General features: G+C 40.3%; 1 protein-coding gene across 1 annotated transcript in view; it reads left to right on the top strand.

Annotated features, from left to right (window-relative positions):
• The window catches only part of LOC129089686 (dedicator of cytokinesis protein 2-like), an 89,973-nt gene that overhangs the window by 21,890 nt on the left and 47,973 nt on the right, over window positions 1–20,110 (top strand). Inside the window, exons 24-25 of the mRNA XM_054596995.1 lie at window positions 2,030–2,136; window positions 15,830–15,972. Coding sequence (XP_054452970.1) covers window positions 2,030–2,136; window positions 15,830–15,972 — 250 coding nt within the window. The remainder of the gene's footprint in view (window positions 1–2,029; window positions 2,137–15,829; window positions 15,973–20,110) is intronic.

Raw genomic sequence — 20,110 nt, 5'->3', positions numbered from 1 at the left:
CTCCATCATATACTTCACCAGTTGCAACACTGTTTTTTAAAGTAGAAATTTCAAGTGGTTGATTTGTCCTCTAGCAATTCCACAACCTAATATTCATCTTTTTTTTTGGTATGCCCATGTTACTTTATCAAATGAAGATTTTAATTGATGTTCTCTCGACTGGCCACATTCTATTTCAAACAGCCTCATCCTCATGATTTCTCTTTTCACCTTTCTGTGACCTGTGTGTGCTTTTGTGAGTTTGGATTATCTGCCAGCTCAGTCTCTGGAGCGGCTCGATGTCAACGCGGTGTCACAAAGGTGCTACCTTTAACACCTGCCACAAAGACACGCACCAGCGAATACACACACACACACACACACACACACACACACACACACACACACACACACACACACACACACACACACACACACACACACACACACACACACACACACACACACAGGTAGAAAGATGATGAGGGGCAGAGCATTTAAAAATCAGTGCACATATTCTTACTGTTTGTCATTCATTTTCTCTTTTTATTTCTTCCACACACATTCACTCACCCCTATTGTCTCACTTCTTCAAACATGCACAAAAATATACCCGAGCCCCTAAACTTGAAAGTAAGGTCCCCATTGCATTTCTGATCAGAAATGCCTCAGGCGAAGTTTCCAAAAGCAAGCTGTGTGAATTACAATCACCACGCAATGAGGTGGACTTCAAAGCTGTAAACTCACCTGCAGTGTGATCCGCTGGGTGGGACAAGCACAGACATCGTCACCTTTTGTCTGATTTTGCTTGCTCTAGGTGTCCTTTTTTTTATATCTTTGGTCCTATTCAGACGTGGCATTAAAGAGAAAGCTTGGGTGTTTTGAAGTGGGGTTGTTTTAGCTATTTATCGATAGTCAGTTTATTACCTAACGTTAATGGCGGTTGACACGCACCTAGTTTGGAGAAACAAGCAGAAGAACCAGCACAGGAGCAAAGCAATATACTGCTGGGGACGGGGGCAGCAGCAAAATGGATTTTATCCACCCAAAAGAAAGGCCCACCCAAAAATAACAGTGCCTGGTTAGGTGTACGCTATATTTAGAATATTTTTACCACTTTATCTTGGCCTAAGACAGCCCTTTTGGAAGGGAAACTGAGCCTAAAGCAAGCTTATCTATGCTCTCTTCATAGCCACAAGACTCGTTTTACAAAAACAGTAAAGATAAGTTTTACTTTCAGTTTAGTTCCCTGTTGGAAAATATTCTATTATTGTGTCCTGGGCATATTCACACCTGTACTAAGAGCTGTCCACTTGTGATCAGATCACCCAGGAAGCATGTTAATGCCAGGTCTGAACCGGGCCTATGTGGGAATAGGCTGACATTTGGGATTTTAATTAAATTCAGCTCAGATGATTAGTGGGCCTGATAAGTCTGCACTGAACCGCTGTGGCCCAGCGTGTCTTCATGCCAGCTTATGCACATCAAAAGTCATACAAACCTTTTTTGTTGTGTTTGGGAGCGGAGGTGGTGCATTTCATTCTTTTATACCATTATTGAAAGTGCCTCTGCCTCTATGGCATAATTTAAAAAGATGGAGACAAAGTAAGAGACAGAACAAAAAATGGAGACAGAAGGTTTGCCATGCTCTGAGCATTCAATCTTCTTAAGTGACATCAGGGCTTGCAACCAGCCTGTTTAATTATTCTAAAATTGAATCTGGGGCGGAGGATGACTCAAACCTGTGTCTTCATTAAAGCTTGTTTAGGCTTTGGCTCATTCGTTTTCATGCTGCATACACAGGTTTGCTCATGTCTACGCTGCACTCTGCTTTTAGTGGTTACTTATTTTATGACCTTAAAGGAGAGATGTTTGAAGCTTGACGTACTAAGGTGTGGTTGTTTTTTTGATCCTTATTACGTATTATCAGAGTGAGGTGGCAATCATTTGTGGCAACTTGTTTATTGTGCTCATGTTCAAGAAAACCGTTGCTCTTCCCATATAATAATCTTGCTGATTATTTATTCCACTGTTTGCTTTCTCTCTCCAGTGAGCAGCTGCATGACTTTTATTCCTGCATCCCCCATGAGAAACTCCAGAAACGGAAGGTGGCCTCCATGACTGAAATCGTCAGCAGCCAACTCTTCCAGAGACAAGGTGTGTCATTTTTTTAAGTTAAAGGCCTCCTCACTGAGCTGCTAACCAGTAGCGGACTTAATGCTTGTGTAAAGAACCAATCACAGGTGTGCACAGTACCAAAACAAATGCCAACTCATTCTGGGTTAAATCCTACAGAGCATTAGTTACTTCTTACTTAAAGGTTGAGATCACATTAAAAGGTCTATTATACAGTGAGTAATCCCAGGCCCAGCAACAGGATTGGGCACACAGCTGTTCCCACTGTACTTTATGACCAGTAAGGGTGTCCTTTGCTTCAAAGGTTTAATCTTGATACAGCACAGTGGATAAAAGTGTGGTACAAACTGCAAGGGTATATCCATTCCCTGTAGGGCAATCCAGTAAAGTACTCTGGATAAAAGCATCAGCCAAATGGTGAAAGGTCATACCAGTGTTTATGCATTTTCACTGTATTTGCTTTACTGATACATACACACACATTCAAGTCGATTTCATTTATATAGAAATGACCTGTCCCATCATGCACATAATGAAAAGTTTTTGAATTGTGAATATTTGCACGATTTACCTTGTTCATTGGTTTGTTTTGAGGTTTAAAAAAATGAAGGATACACCTTCTTTACCATTATCTGGTGCTTCAGCATTCAAATAAAAGACGACATGGATATTTGTGAGTAGTTTGCCAAACAAAATATTTTTTATTGAGATAAAGAAAGCAATATGGACATTTGATGTCGATGCTGTAAAAAAACATTTCATTCAGTGCTGCTATGTTCACATCCACTAACATTACAATCAGTGCAATGGACCCCAGTCAGATACCACCTTATTACAATCAGCACAAAAGGCACCAATTAATGCCATGTTAATGTCAATTCAAGTCACTCTTGCTGAGATTAAACAGTCATCAGGTTAAAATAACATCGACCTAAACATATATTTGTAGTCATTGGCAGTATCTGTTCTCTTTTGTCCTTGAGGTGTTGACATTTGCTATCCACCCAGACTGAAAACGTTCATGAACCTTATTGCAAACAGAGAATGACTACGCCATTCACGCCTCAGCAGGTGTTGGTGGTGAATACAGAGAAAGATACATGTTATCCATATTAATGTCACAAGGAATTCTTCTGCCAAAAGAGAAAAAGTAATATCGCCCTAATGTTTGAGGCATATAGGTAAGATAGGAAGTGTTTTCAGAGTGCTGCAGTTTTATTGTCATTAATGTGTCACTTTTCAGACCATGTCTTTTAAGTGACTTTCACTAGATTTGGCATAATTGAAGGGGAGACATGTTTATCATACCTTTTAAATCCAGAACACATCAATGATCACGCACTCCCCACCAATCTGAGTCTACCCCCTACCCGGGTTCAGCCCTATGATGTCTGTCTAATTTGCTTGTTGCGGGATGATAAGTGGTGGTTTCCCCTGCAGAGGACCACATGGTGATGGATAGAGTGGGCTAATGTTTTGCTGGTGTATAATACAGAGTCGATAAGGGGAATAATCGGGCCTCTGCAGCGCAAACTGAAGAATTCGAAGTAGGCTGTGAGTGATTGAGGTAGACCAAAGTTGGTTCAGAAATCGCTCTGAGTGGGACTGAGAAGGGCCACATGCTGGGCTGAGCCAGACGGATTCGGTGACTTCATGGACATTGCAGGTTGTGTAATGAGAATGCATTCATGCAAAAATGGAGCAAACACATTTGTATGAATTTGTCTCAGGGAGTGTATTTGTGCATTTCAGTGTTTGTGCAGTGGTGCATGCTAAATGAATGTTGTTTTTTCCCAGTGTAGCAGTGGGTCCTCTCATCAGTCAGTCGATGCCAGCCAAGTCAGTGGCCGGTCCAGAATACGGTCCTTTGGTATTGATCCTGGCTCAGATGATTGATTCCCCGAGGGCGACGTCGACGACAGGCTCGGTCTCTGGCTAGCTGTCAGCCCGCTCAGAGTCACACTCTGTCACTAGGAGAGGAAGGGGAGAGGGGAGAAAGCGCTGAGAGTAACCGGAGAGGGAGCAATGGGGATATCAGATAGAAAAGAGAGAGCATAATAAAGAGAAACCAAGCAAAGGAATGTAGGGTTTCGTGCCAAAATGCTACATATCAATTTTGGCAAACTAAGTCCTCTGAATTTAGTCAATATTTTAACATTTTGGAAGCCGATATATGGTTATTACTTTTAGCTCCAGTCATAGCCTTGAGTGTTTTCGATATGCCAATATCCATTTTGAGAATTTGTCATTGCTTAAGTGGTGGAAGTCTCAGTTGGGAATAAAACACTTCAGATGCAAAAATGATGGAGATGGAGTCAGGCAGAGGTAAAGGAGAGACCAAGGAGATATTAACAAATGGAGAAGGAAAGGATGGAAAACAGAAAGTAGATAAGAGACACAAAGAGGAGATGGCAATAATCTTTGGGACAATAGAGGAATCGAGACTGGGAAGACAGGGAAAAAGAGGGATGACCTGATGAGTGGTAAAGGTGGGGCAGTAAAGGGATGTGAAAGATGGATGACAGAGGAGTTGGGAAGAGACAAAGGCTGGTTAGAAAAAGAAGGAACAAGGGATTTGAGACCGATAAAGAGAGAGGAGAGAACAGGTGGATGGTGGTGGTGCCAAAAGGAAAACAAAATAGCTTAGGGGAGAGTGAAAAATAGAAAAATTTGTGGGAGAAAGAGAGAGACTGGCCCTGTTTTGCTATTAAACAGTCCAAGAGTGATTCAAGTTTTAAGGCCTGCTCACACGCAATCTATCAGCAAACCTGCATTCCTCCCCCCCTCTTCTCCCCCCATCTCCATCCCCTGGCACCGTGCTTATTTATTTATTCGCTCTTTTATACATTGGTCTATTCCATCTCGATCTCCGCCTCACCAAATGAGCTCTGACACTCAGTCTAATTGAGATGCATTTTAGCACTGGGATGCTAATCGGAGGGCTGGTATGCTAGGGTGTCATTCGTCCAGGAGGCTTAAAAATGCAGCAGAGCTAGATCATATATTTATAATGGCTAATGGCCCCCGGTGTCCTATCACTGCTCTGCAATACATATTTAATAACCCTACCTGCCTGTCTGACTGTCTGTCTGAGCAGGCCTGCCAAGCTCGCTCTCTTGGGAAGAATGTCACTGTCAGGGTAGGAGAGGTTAGATGATGGAAGAGGATGGTTTGTGTGTGTGTGTGTGTGTGTGTGTGTGTGTGTGTGTGTGTGTGTGTGTGTGTGTGTGTGTGTGTGTGTGTGTGTGTGTGTGTGTGTGTGTGTGTGTGTGTGTGTGTGTGTGTGTGTGTGTGTGTGTGTGTGTGTCAGTGAGACAAGAGATCACCGTCATGTTTGACATCGTATAAGAATCCAAGGGACAAATGCTGTCCACACAGTAGTTTAAAAGGAGAGTGAATGATTAAGAAAGCCAAATGTTAAATCAAGATTACTGCACAGCTACCAATGTGTAGAATATTGAGGTTCAAGGGATCATTATGTTTTGGCTTTTACTTTTTTTGTATTCAGTAGATTCATTTTCCTTTTATTGTAGATGTAAAAAGAAAAGATTAGAAAATCAATAATACAAAACATTTGGGTGGTAAAAAAGTATCGACTGCAATGCAACCTCTCTGTGTTTTAACAATTCCTTGTTATTCTATTTATTGTTTTACTCACTCTGTGTCCTCATTGCAAGAGGGCAGCAACTATTAGGTGTGTGTGGGAAATAAAATCTAGATGAAAGTTGGTATAAATAAATCAGCTACTTTCTGAAAAAAATACATATATTTTGGTGAAATTCAGCAAAAAGCAGAAAATAATAAGTCCATAACTACCATGTATGTATATAAGATTGTTGCTATTCTGGGGGAAAGCAGTTGCCATATTTGTAATGAGTACCTGTCACATGTATTCCGATTTCTCAAATCCTGGTCAGAAATGAATGTGTGTGTGTTTGTTTGTCTGTGTGTGGTGTCCAACTTGCTGATTTCGCCTGTCCATGTGCTTGGCTTTCTCATGACTGGTTGCATCCATGTGCAGTGTTTGAAGGGATTGGATTTTTTTTTTCTCTTATGCTCCTGGGATTGAGGATCTTGGCAAGCACATACTGTATACACGCGCACAAACACACAAAATGCACACATACACGTGTGCATCCTGTCATATGGGTTAATCTGGTTTTGAGACTAAATTAAATTTACGAGGCGCATTATGGCTCAATTTAGGCAAATTACAATGCCGTCAAGCAATCACTGTGACAGATTGAGAGCATCAACACTGATAAAGGGAGAAAAAAAAGAACGAGGGATCAGGGAGAGCAAAGAGCAGAGGCACAGAGGGATGAGTCTGTCAGTGTGTTCGCACACTCATTTCCCAAAGCTTGCCAAAGTCCCCGATTCAATCTACTAACCCTCTACATTTTCTCAGCCAGGCCACCATTTCCCCCTCCTCCATCTGTACAGCTGGAGAAAAGACTGCAGTCTTGTCACTCGTCTTGTTGTACATATTAAACAGATTAAAGGAAGCCCCATTTGCTTTGGTGTAATGCTCTTGTAAGTTGAATTGCAACAGCAAGGTATCTCTGTAACACTACTTGAAAATATCCCATTATACAGAAAAATCATAAAAGCTGCCTGTGCCATCTCTACTGTAAAAGTGTTTACAGTAGAGATGGTGTAAGTGTAAGTGTGTGTTTTTTTTTTTTAATGTGTCATTCACATCCATCCATATAAACGACAGCAAACCCATTAATTAAATTGCTTGTGCTTTGCTGCAGCACATTATACCGTATTGTTGACATTGTTCACACCTATGTCTATATTTCTCCCGCTGTGATTACTTAACAGATGCATGTCAGTGGTCGATGAATATGGGTGAGTGATGAACTGTACAGTTATTATTGTCAGGATTTAATCAGTGTTGAGTGATCCCGGTTGTTCCCGCATTCTCTACCAATCAGCTTTAGTGACAGGTCACTTTAGGCCCCAGGTATGGGGATACTTAACGTGATTTTCTACATCTGGCCTGTAAGAGGGCTTCAGATGACTGAGATGTTACACTGTAACCAAGCTGGATTTGGCTATAAATGCGGATTTATGTGGTCTAAAGTAAGATTAGGAGGTTTTTATAACTGACACTAAATCTTCGTTTAAAAACAAATGCAAAAAGCCAGTGTTTTTTAATAGTGAAAATGTGGTATCTGATAAATGTTTGAGGGTTACCCTAAGGGTAAGCAAATGTGTTTATGAACCACATGCGACCTGCATGCATTTATTGTTATGGATTTCTCCAGGCCTTTAGCAAAGCAGCTGGTTGAGCTGCAATTTCAAAGCTGTCAGTTTTACTGCTGCTCATGGTGTCTGTCTGTGTAACAGGTTGTTTGCTGGCCCAATAAGCCCCAATGTGCCCATATGTTCTTTCTTCAGTTATATAGACATATTAAGAGACAGTAATGTGAATAGTAAAAAATATACATATATGGCTGCTATGTCTCTTAAGGCTGTCTAAAATATAAAAGTGCTTCTGTCTGTTTTCCACTCTGCTCCTTGTGAACTACCGTATCTTTACAGCACACTTCTTCTAAACGATTCTATTCTATTCTATTCTATCTCCTACTCTCTTCTCTCCCCTCTTCCCTTACCTCCTACTGTTTCTTGCTCTGCTATATTATTTTATGCTGTGTTACATTAAAACAGCCTTTGTTGCATCACATTAAGGTTCTTGTTACGCTTTGCTGTAACTACATTGAGATCATGCTCACAAAAACCAAGCAAAAACTGCCCGCCATACCTGGTAGAGGATTATGAATGTAAATTAAGCATTGGTGTGTGTTTGGTTAGGGTGTTTGACAGCAAAGGAGCTGTCTGCCCCAAATTATTTTGGCTGATGTTTTACAGGGCAACCCAAAAATAGCTGTGCTTACTGTAGAGCGGTGGGCTGATGGTTCCAGAGGGTTAATGAGAGAGATGGAGGTAGTTTTGCCATTCATTCAGAGGCTGCAAAGGCTGCAGTTTGGGCCAAGGTAGATGAAATGCTGGAAGAGAAGAGGGATGGATGAGACTAATGGAGCAAAGTGAATGGAGTTTAATCATTTTGGGAAATGCTTCTGTCTCACACTCTCCCTTTGTCTCATTTATATTCTGATCCATGTTTGGGGGTTGACTTCAATGGAAACTGAGTGCAGACAAGGACAGTGGAGGGACACAACAGTCGGGGTACCAAAGCACTAACCATTAATTAATTTAGTACAAGTGTGAGAGTAGTTGAATGTTTACCAGAGACAGGAGCTACCTGACGGAGCAGCATGGTGTGCTGTAGCTGTCTGATTGTGTTTCTCCGGTTACAGCAGAATAACATCTCTTGGACTGATTAAAGCTTCGTGATCCCTGTTGGGACACTGGGTAATTATACAGCAGCAGCGATAACAGTTGAATTAGATGGCATTGAAGATATTACAACAAATTATTTCAGCACTTTAGTAAATTGGAGATGACGTAAAGACTATGTGAATAAAGATTTGAAGATTCAGAATAGGTATCACAATTGTGCTCACCCTATTATTCAACCTGAACAAATACAAAGCAGGATATAAAAAATAAAATCAGATATACAGAGCCAGCAGCTTTGTGATTTATTACTCTCCTTCTAGAGGACACTGAGGATTAGCCTGCCCAACAGTCAAAGCGGTAGCATGGTTCACTGCAAGCCATTGATCTGCCATTGATCTGCCCCGGTTAAATTGATCAAAAACGCTGTAGCGACTAATGCTACCAACAGCCTAATTGGTCAATCAATTAAATAGTCATATGGAAGACAAAGCAGGGGAGGAAGGCACGGATGAGGGGTGGCAATTAGTGGGTGACTCCGAGACAGTGACTAAGACAGCTGTTTGAAACACAGGGTCAAATAAATGAAAGCTACATCTAGAAGCAAAGCTCAAGGGATTATCAGATCAGTATCAACAGTTTCTTGTTATTGTTGTTCTTGTTGAAGTGGTAAAACATGCCCAGTTCTGACTGGACTAATGAGCAAATATCAGCATAAACACAGTGTCACACATGTTTTCTTTTTTTAAGTGTTTGTGTGTATGTATACTTGGAAGAAAACTTGAAGAAAAGCAATTATATTCAAGACAGCGCCCTTTGCTGTGATTGTGTTTACTTTTGTTTTGCTGACAGAATTTGTTCTGGGCCAGGTCTCATCAGCATCATAGCAAAAATCAAAGTGAAAAATGCATTTTCGGGCATCGTTTTATATCAACATAATTCACCAGTGCACTCTATCATCAGTAACTTATAGCCCTGTATATTCGGGAGAGCACTCATTCACACAGGCAAGACAATTTTATGCATTTTTATGGAAGAAATATCATCCCACTAAACCATATTGAGACAGCTATCTTGTTTACAAATCGTTCGTCAAACATATTTTACCACCTCACCGTATCGAACCAGCGATTTAAAAAGAGGGATAAGTGAGGACGGACAGGCACAAACCAAATACATACAGAGAAAATGTAGAGCTTTGTATTTCAAAAGGGGTTTAAAAAATGGAGCGACGGGGGGAAAAATATGAGGAGGGAGGAAGACAAATGAGAGGTGGAGTGGATGAGAGGAGACACCCACAGTGACACAGAGGGATGAAAAACCTGCTGAGAGAGACATTTAGTCATCACCAAGTGGGAAGACATTTGGCTTGGTCCCAGCCCCCTCTCAACAGAAAAGATTTACTTGCCGTTGCGCCGCCAGACCTCCTCATTATCATCTTTTCTATAACTCTATCCTCCCGAAAGTAAGGGACGACAGGGAAGAGAGAGGGATGGAGAGAAAGAGGAAGACAACTTCTGATTTACATGGCGCTCAGAAACTCAGATTGCATCTCATTATCATTTGCTATAGTTTATTGTGTTTAGCTGTCAAATGATAAACATGGAACAGAGAAGGGATGAGCTGGCTGCTGAGCTGTCAAAGCTACTCTCTGCGTGGTGGCCTGCCAGCACTAGTCGCTGTCTGCTCTCACAAACTTGGTAAGCCAAACACATAACGACATGCTCACACAGGCACAAAGAGATTCCAACTCTTTCACATGAAATAGCGGTGAGCCACCAAATCAGATACAAAAAGGACAGTTCAAACTTGGGTACATAGATACACATTGGTATTAATAATAAAAGGCTGAGATTACAGCTAGAATAAATAGACATTTCCAATTGAATATAGATGAGTGCTTGAAGCTCTGTTGGTGTGCGCTCTGAATAAGTTGTGTTTTGTGCATCAGCACCTTTGTGTATTTTTATGTTTTTTTGAACTTGTGTTTATAACGTCAAACGGTTAAAGCTTGATGAAAAAAAGTTCAAATGCATCCCAAGGTTTGCCCTAAGACATTGATTTCCATTTGCCTGTCAGTGCCCGTTGGCGAGGCTTTCTTCCACAGCATGGCTGAATTGATTTACTGCATTGTTGCCCCAATCGGCAAGTGGAACATAGGAAAGTGAAACCATCGGTGCATTCACCTATGTTCATTTTAGTCACAAATGTGTGTCAAATTTCACCTTTTCCATTCCAAAATAGCATGTAAATTATAGTGTGTTTAATTATATATTTTTTGACCCCTCTCCAATCCTTAGTTGAGCTTCTCAGGCAGCCTCTCTTTTAAGGCTGCTTCTTTACAAAGCATCTGCTAGCAAGCCCGACCAAACAGACCTCTGCAAAAATGGTTTACGGTTATAGGATTAGGGCCATGACTGGGGTTTGACACTGCCAATCCTAGAGAAGGATGCCAGATTTGTATGGAGCCCGAAAGGAAGTTCTGCCTGAGTGGCTCAAGCCAGAGAAAATCTAGAGCACACGGCTAATGTAGTTGAGCCGTATGCACAGCTACATGTGCACATGGTCAGATCCGTTATTGTGTTTCAAACTTCTGATCCTATGCTGACATTTTGTGGTGAAAAGAAATTGACCTGGAATGTTGAAGTAGGTAAGCAGAATTATGACAGACAGACAAGAAATGGGAATCAAGAGGAAGGTGTGAAAGGACACCTAGGGGCATCAGCAAAGAGACAAAAACCAGTAGGAAAACAACAATGGAAAGTTTGAGATGGAGAAGACTGAGATTGCATTATGCATAGAAAACCAGGGAACACAAAGAATAGAAATAACAGATGAAGAAAGTGAGGCACACACAAGGGGGGAAAGGAAGCCACCAGGAGGAGTGAGAGGAGGATAAGCTGGCAGAAGCTTCGGGTTGTAAGAGGAAGCTAAATTTGCAAGATATTTGCATTTAAGGGCTCAACAGATCTGCAAAGACACTAATTGCATGTTGTCAGGAAGCAACTGCTTTTCACAGTGACAAGGAAAGTTACTCTTGCTCAAATAAATGCAATTCTTTCAACAGATAAACCAGATAAAACTCTTTTCATCATTTTGTCTCTTATATTAACATTTATTGTGCCTCAGTCAAGAAATAAAATCACTGCAGTGACCTAAAGTAGCTCCACCCGCAGTCTTGCTTTTGCATAATCTGTTTTAAAAAGGTTTTAATAAGTGGCATCAACCATGTTTGATTGGACAACTGATGTGATCCACTGTGTGGAAGCATAATTAGTTTATTTAGAGAACTTGTTCATTACTGTGCATGGAAGTTTATTTTCTTCAGAGTGTACGGTCAGCCACAGTGCAGTGCCCCAGAGCAATAGTTCCTTTGAAATGGCTGTAATTTCAAATGGCCTCTTAATGAATGACCTAGACCCTGGGAGCTGCACACCATTGTAGCTGGTGTTCTTACAAGACTGAAAGCCCTGAGGACCACGGTGCAGTTCAAAGAAGTCTCTGAGAAAGCTTACATTGGGGCTGAAGCAGCAGATATTAACATTCCTGATGTTATTCCGGGCCAGGCAAGGTGCAGAGAAATACCTGCAAAGTTAAAGGCACTGTTCCACAACGGTGACTGAAGACTATCAGCCACAGAGTCTGGAGGAGCATTGCTAAGGCAGCCTTTACTTCATCATTTTTTATGCTCATATTCAGGAGCTCCTGAGGCTTTTTGAAGGGAAAGGGAACGAAGGTAAAATCAAAACAGATGATTCACGCCCCCAACAGATCTGTCGAAGTAAGATGCTGCAGATGAGCTAACTATTAGGGTGCTCATGGTTTTCTATAAGTTTTGTGAATTTAAAGATGAGAAGTAGCTGCTGACTGAACAAAAGGTGTTTCACTCTGCATACAAAATCTCCCAGGAGAGCACAGGTTGTATAAAGAGTATTCAATAAGCATCAGTCTCTGGTGGTTTTTCCATCACTCTTCAAATTTATGAAAATATATAATATTCCTGTGTCAGAGTTGAGCAGATTGTTTCACTGTCTTTGCACAATGAAATTGCAGGTCTGTAGTAATGTACATAAAATCTTGAGTATGTCTGCTGCTGACCGTTGCTGAAAGTTCTATTTATTTAGAAAAACCACAATGAAAAAGATAAAGTTTCAATCTTTGTCTAAATTACGCTCCATCTCCACTCTTTCTATGATTCTTTCTTTCTCTCCCCGAGTTTTTCGACCAAGGCAGCACTTTGTATATTAGCTGAAAGAATAGATATGAATAGTAGGACGAATCATACTATTACTCAAGACAAAATAGTGCACCTACAAAGAAAGGGCAACTTGTTGTCTTTGACCATGTGTATTTATCTCATCTTTAAATGTAAAACAGCATATCGAAAGACTAGATGCCTTTCTGGTGTGTTTGTATGCATTCGGGTTAGTTTTCTACTCGATGTGCAGTAATGTTATGCATTGAGTTTCGGTAAATGTATTCTTCCATCTCACTGCACATTAGCATAGGGTCAAGGTAGGCAAATACCTTGAAATTTGTGGTTATATCTTCGTTACGCGGGGCTCATTGCACAGTAAAAACAAAATGTATGCATTGTTTCACACAATATTATACACTTTCTAACCCCCCACCTGCTCTCTATTTCACACCCTCTCCCCTGAACATGTTGCACCTAGAAATAACAGCTGGGTTTATTTCTTAGATCAATAGAAAGAAGGAAGCAGGTGGCTTTAGGGTAATTTAACCACGAATGGAGTTCTCCTCAGGTTTAATGCTATATTCCAGCGCCCGTAAGGCAGATGGATTAATTCTTGCACACACAACAATACTGTAATAAAACAAAAGCCATTGTTTTCTCTATCTGAAAGGATAAAAGATGATGAGTTTGTTGTTTGATGGATTAAACAGATTTATCAGATTTTCTACTCGAATACAAAGCTGGCAGCATCTAAAACTCCATTCTCTAAGACCACGGGAGGCCTCCCCCTTTTTTAATGGACATATTTGTTTCACATTAAACATTACGTTAATTATATTTAAATTGCATGGCACTGAGAACAAATTTTTTGTTTGACATCCACTCTGTCCAGTTTTCTCACTGAAACAACCCCCTTCTTCCAATGGATTTCCTCTACCTATCCAGGCCCCTCCTCCGTCTCCTCCTCTGTCTCATCCTCCGTCTCCTCCCTCAATTTCTATGAGTCATTGAAGGCATTAAGTGACTCATGCATTTTACCCCTGTCTCTCTTTACCCCCCCTGTCGTCTCTCCGTGTTTGTGTGATGGAGTGAGTGTTGATGATGAGGGTCCACTCAGCAGGCGTATAAGCCTGGCTCAGTTAATAATGGAGCTAACGAGCATCAGCCTAAATGAGCTTTTAATGTGCTCTGTCAACTCGCAGCTACAAGAGAGGGACGAGGTGGAGGAGGTGGGGGGGCAGAACGATGGAGAAAGAAGATGACAAGAAAGGTAGAGGTCAAGCTAGAAAAGTAGAAATAATAAGAAGGATCAGTTACATTACAATCACACTTTTCTGCATAGTACATCATTTGTATTAAACATTGAAGTTGACCTTTAGGTAAATTATTCCACCTTCAGGCCAAATCCATGATCAAAAACCACCTTGGCCAAAGTGGGACCCATTTGACAATCAAGTTTGTTATAGTAATTAAGTCACCAGCTAACATCAGCATTACATGCTTTTTATGGAGTTAGATCTGCTATAGTTACTTGTATTTGTCGGCAAGCCTACATCAATGCTTTTACTTTCTGTGGGGATAAATGTAATGTTGACATGTTCGATTATTTGACTTATAACATAATCTTAAATTCGGCATCAACGTCTTAAAAATCAATTAACTGTAACCTATCAATTGTGACTGTCCGTAGGTAATTTGGCCAGGGCCCTGCTGACTTCTAAACAATATCAGATGAGAATTTAAGTAGAGTGAAAATCAATAATTTGAATTATCTTTCAAAGCGTGTTGAGTCAAATTGAGTTTGGAAAACAAGGTGTAGTTTGAGAAGAGTACTGTTGTTTTGTGTCAACAAATTCTCAATAAAGCGAAAAATTTAGAAACATATCTTAAAAAAAAGTCAACCATTTTATTAAGCAGAAGGTTATATTTGTTTGTTTAAAATTAGGATCTCCCACCCCAAGTATGCCATTAAACTTAAAAGTTATTTGGTTTATGTGGATGACATTAATCTTGTTAGGTCAATATAATAATGCTGCTTTAACTTCACTTCATGACAGTACTTTTACTTCTTTAGTCCTTCAGTGATTTACTATTATTCCCCAAATGAGTTTGGACAATTCCCAGAGAAGACTGGGACCATATAACATCCATAAAGAATTTATGGAGATGTTTAGCACCTGGTCTAAGTAATAAAAATAGTAATAGATGCCTCCATGTACTGTAGGTTTAACTATGGCTGTCTCAAAGGAATAATCATAATGTATATCAATTACCCACCCAGTATTACCCTGTTTTCTTGAATATTTTTTTTCTCGCATGCGTCCACGCTAAACGGAAAATCAAATAACAGAGAAAAGTGTTGATGAATAAAGTAAATGGTGGCCGCGTTTAGCAGCATAATTATATTAAAACATCAGTTTACAAAACACACAACTCATGCAGTATAATCCAAGTCCCATTTATCCACATATGCATCTTTGCTAAAACTTTACTATTAAAACACTTTGGACTCCTCTGCAATCGCACGGACAAGTATGCCAGGCACAAGTGTGAAACTTTTTGAAATAGTAAGGTTTTAGAGTTTTTAGATTTCCCGTTCACTGTGGAGGCATGTAAGAAAAATAAGTTTTCTTTAAGAATTCAAGATCACACTGGGTGAAATAGTTTGTCCCATTTTGACTTTGACATAATATTTTATTAAAGTACTTACTGATGACTCATTGCACCTGTGACCAAATGAACACGTGAATTAGTAAATATTAGGATCAATCAGAGAGATGTGAGGGAGGAAACATTAGGCCATGGTGATTGATGAGTTGCCTGTGTGGCTGACGGAGCAGCAGACATGCATGGGACTGTAAATAGACACTTGATTGATACCACTCCATTGTGCAGACTGGGGTTATGGTTGAATTTCTTCTTCAGGGTGCAGTGGCATCATTACTCAAAGCTGTGTGAGCGCAGCTGTCTACACAGGTGCTGCACCAATTGATGTAAGGGTCCAGGGTTTATGTTTTGAAGTGTTTTTCAGAGGAAAATCACATTAAAGTAAATCTTGATGATGTGACTGTTGAAGTTTGTGTTTAAACATCTTAAGGCATTCTCATCTTTTAAGGCTTTGCCTTCCTCACACTATCCAATTGTTCTTACAGACGTGCTTATTGAACCTGACTGTCATCTTTAACCACATGTGATTTTGTTCCTCTACAGAGTGCCGTGATGTGTTGTTACCCATGATGCTGCGGGAGCTGGGCGGGGCGCTGGCCAGTATGGCTGACGGGCCTCATGATGAGAGGAGAAATAGTCTGGAGCTGCTCAACAACATTCTTGAGGTCCTGAGCAGGGACAATGTGGTAAGATGCACAGCTAATTTTATAGTAAAGCACCCACAATGCCAATGCTCACACTCGGCATTTAATTCAATTTTGGGTGACCATTCCATGTCTGTAAACACATCGAATAAGGACTGAGAACTTATTGACATCTCATTGCTTAGTCCACATGGTGTTATGGTTGGGCTTGATTCAGTGTAGTGGTAACATATGTTTATGTTGTTGACAACCTGATCCATGCTGTTGCATAAACAGAAGTATGACAAACTGCCAACCCCAGCTACTATTAATACCAAGTTCCCCTGTTTTCCTCTCTCTGATATGTCACCTATTTTATGTATTTATTGACAACTTCTTTGATTTTGAGGTTGTCTGAGGTTGTCACCCGGTATGCAAACAGCAATCCCAATCATCTGAAGATTACCACAGTAGCTGTATGTCTTGAAGGTTGCAGTTTCCACGGATATCATCAAATGCAAAGGAAGAGCAAAATCAGAGCCTAGGTGGTCATTTCAGGGGCAACTCAAGTGCCAGGAGCGGTCAGAAACAACACCAGTTTAAAGTTTATCCAGACACAATCTGCATATATAAAAGTATAAACAGGTCACAATACCACATTCTTACAAAGCATTTTTATCTCCTCCAGGCTAAAGCCTGGGGGGAAATCAAATGTGTTTGATGAACATTACAGCAGTGGTGTTTGCAGACACACCTGGTGGAGGTCTACACTCTACTGAGTACACTTTTCTAGTTATTGGGAAAGTGTTAGGGTAAAAATAATCCAGCCCATAAATTAGAAAACATATGCTTTATCTTTTCAGCATCATTAGGTGGATTTGAGCTACATCTGAGCTCTGTGCCACCCAGGTGCAACTAGTCTCCTAAAGAGTAAAGTAAATAGCCTTAAGCTGTTTTTCCTCAGTCATGCAATGATGAAGGCCGTGACCAATTAGAATGTAATTGATTATGTTTCACACGTGTTGCTCCATGTTAGTCTGTTGAAACAAATCCAGTTAGCTCCTGAACTAAACACCTATAATACACACACACACACACACACACACACACACACACACACACACACACACACACACACACACACACACACACACACACACACACACACACACACACACACACACACACACGCAAAAATACATCAGCGGTATCCAGCTGAAGGGCTTGTTAATTGCTCCTGTGGGTTGTTGACAACCTGCTGAGTCTTTGAAGTAAAGGTGTGGCTTTTTTCAAATCTATGGATATCACTAATGAAGCATGAGCTAAGAGAGGAGAGACTATGAGAGAAGGGAGAGGAGTAATAAATGTGGTGGAGTGAATATGATGAGAAGAATTTGTGTCGGATAAGGTATGAAAAAACGAAAGCGGGTGGTGGCAAATGGAAATGACAGGTACAAATACAATCATGTGCAGACTACATTATATATGTATATACATGTATACATTATATATGTATATACATATATACATATATAATGTAGTCTGCACATGATTGGCAGTATGTAAATTAATATATGTACACGCACATTTACATATCTTTACCAAGGAAGTAAAGCGAAAGTCACATGTGACATCCAAGACATCAAATAGTATCTGTGTACCCATTTACAGTTTTGTCTACACATTTACATATCTCAATACACTTACAAATCTGAATACTAATTTGGAGATCTATTTTTTTAGACGAATACAAATCTGAAAACGCACACGGGGATTGAGATACAATTCAACTATTCTTCACGCAAAAATACATAGTTTTGAGTCAATGATAGCCCCATAGAGGTTCTTGCATCAAACCCTGGGGCACGCCTTTTGATATACTGAGGAAGGAAAGATGACCCAGTAAATTAGACAATAATGTAGACTCTATCAATTAGGTTGACATGGTCAACTGTGTCAAAAGCCTTTGACACATCAATAAAAAGAGCTACACAATTTTTTTTTTCATTCAAGTGCCTCAATATTGTCATTTTCCACTTTAATAGCAGCAGCTGTGTTGTTTTCTGAAGCCTCACTGATGTTGTGATTGAATGCCATTTGTCAGAATTATTTAGGTTGTTAACCAACCAACTGTTCAAGGACTTTAGCTAAAACAGATAGTTTAGAGATAAGCCTATACTTAGAAACAACTAAGGGACCCCCCCTTTCAGCAAAGGGAGAGCATAGGCAGATTTCCATTTCCTGTTAGGAATCTCATTGTTGAAAAAGGTGAGATGACAATTAATAATAATCCAAATAATAGTCAGAGCTTCTGCTATAAAGTCTAGAGCTAAGATTAGTTAGGATCAAGTTGCTTAAAGGGCATGTGGACCTCTATCACATCAAAAGGAGTACAATTAAGTTAATAGTTTCAAACCAATTAATTATTTTGGTGTGGTGAAGAGTGAGCCCTCTGCTTATTAGGCTATTTTGGATCAGACTCAAATAAGAAGAGACAAAATTTTCATTAAAGCAGTTAAGAATGGAGAAAATATTTCAGTTAGAGTACTGAGTTTTTCAAAATGCACACTGGCAACTCATTTGTGACCTGTGTGACTCTTTATGCTGCAGAGCTTTTTGTAAAACCCAGACACTGTTGTTTACCAATGAAAAGCCACACACTGTCACACACTATCTCACCACACACACAGTTGTGTTTAGTTTTTTTTTAGTAAAGGCCAGAGAGATGAAAACTGCTCATGGCCATGCAGAGAGGATGAAAAACAGTGAATGGAGGAACAAGACAGAGAGTTAAAAACCAAACAGATGGAGATGAACATGTTTATTTAATAGACAGTAAAATGGAGGGATTTTAAAAGAAAACAATGCAGGGAGCTGTAGAGATGACGGTCTGAAATTCAAAAGGGAAAGATAGAAAATAACAGAAGTATCTTATTTTCTGCATCCTCTCTCCTTTGTTTTTCTCTTCATCTCTCTCTTCCTCGCTCTGGGTGGTACCTGATTAAGTCGTCACACCACAGATGTCTCCAAACTGGAGAGAGAGATGCAGAAAGAGAAAGTGAGATGGAAGAGATCACTCGGCAATAGACAGATGCTCAAGTCTGTGGGAGAGTTCGTGTTGAATTTATAAGTAACTTCTCTGTATGTGTGTTTGTGTGTGTGTGATGAAGAGATGATGCTAACAGTCAGAGACAAGAACACATGACTGCCAAGGCTCGCTCGCTTTTTTCTTTCCCCAACCCACAAAACAGTGTTTTCTTTTTCACATCACGTAGCCAGTAGAGATGGTAAAACCAGTCTGGCTCCAGTTTGGAATGAATAAACAGCATTGAGTATGGGCGTCCACGTGTTTGTGTTCTGCAGGAGAGAACGAGCATTGTGGCTCACCTCTCGTCTTCCTGCTCTGAAACAATTGTCTGAGAAACTTTCCAGGAAACCAAAATAAATACAGTGAGCCAAAAATGATTTATGCTTATTTAGGATCAACAGCTGCACCTCACCTTACTATGTGTGTGTGTGTGCATTTATTGTGGTTAATCTTGCCTACCTGATTTTCATCACTTTCAAATCATCTGCCGTCAGGCCAGCACACACATGCACACACACACACACACACACACACACACACACACATCACACACACACACACACACACACACACACACACACACACACACGCACACACACATACATGCACGCAAATGCACACATGCGCACACACACAAAATAGAGATTATTTCAAACTTTGAACTTGAGACTTTTTTACTTCTGTTCTTTTCAGACCTCCAATCTATGCTTTTATGCTCTACTGATCAGACAAGGACACATAAGTACACGCACACAAATATGGTCAGATTATGTAAAACAATGTGCACACACACACACACACACACAAACAGATGCACTTTGTAGCATTTTTTGCTAAGGTATGTTTGGATGCAGCAGATGCTTCACAACTGAGTTACCTTCAGGCAAGTCTGAGTCAGCATCCATTGACCGGTTCACTGTAGCAGCGTGTGTGTATGTGTGGGTGTTTGGGCCTGTGTGTATGTGTTGTCTTATGCACATGGATGCAGATGCTTTTTGAGAAAGGACTTTGTGCTATTTTTATGTGTCATTTGTCAGACCTCATTTCTTTTGACTTGCAGTCCTCACAGGTCATCAAACAATGTAATTTATTTTATTGCCGTAATGTCTGAGA

Source organism: Anoplopoma fimbria, chromosome 4, assembly GCF_027596085.1.
Source record: "Anoplopoma fimbria isolate UVic2021 breed Golden Eagle Sablefish chromosome 4, Afim_UVic_2022, whole genome shotgun sequence".
NCBI classification, from domain to species: Eukaryota; Metazoa; Chordata; class Actinopteri; order Perciformes; family Anoplopomatidae; genus Anoplopoma; species Anoplopoma fimbria.
The sequence above is the reverse complement of the archived record's forward strand: the minus strand, read 5'-3'. Positions and strand labels throughout refer to the sequence as shown.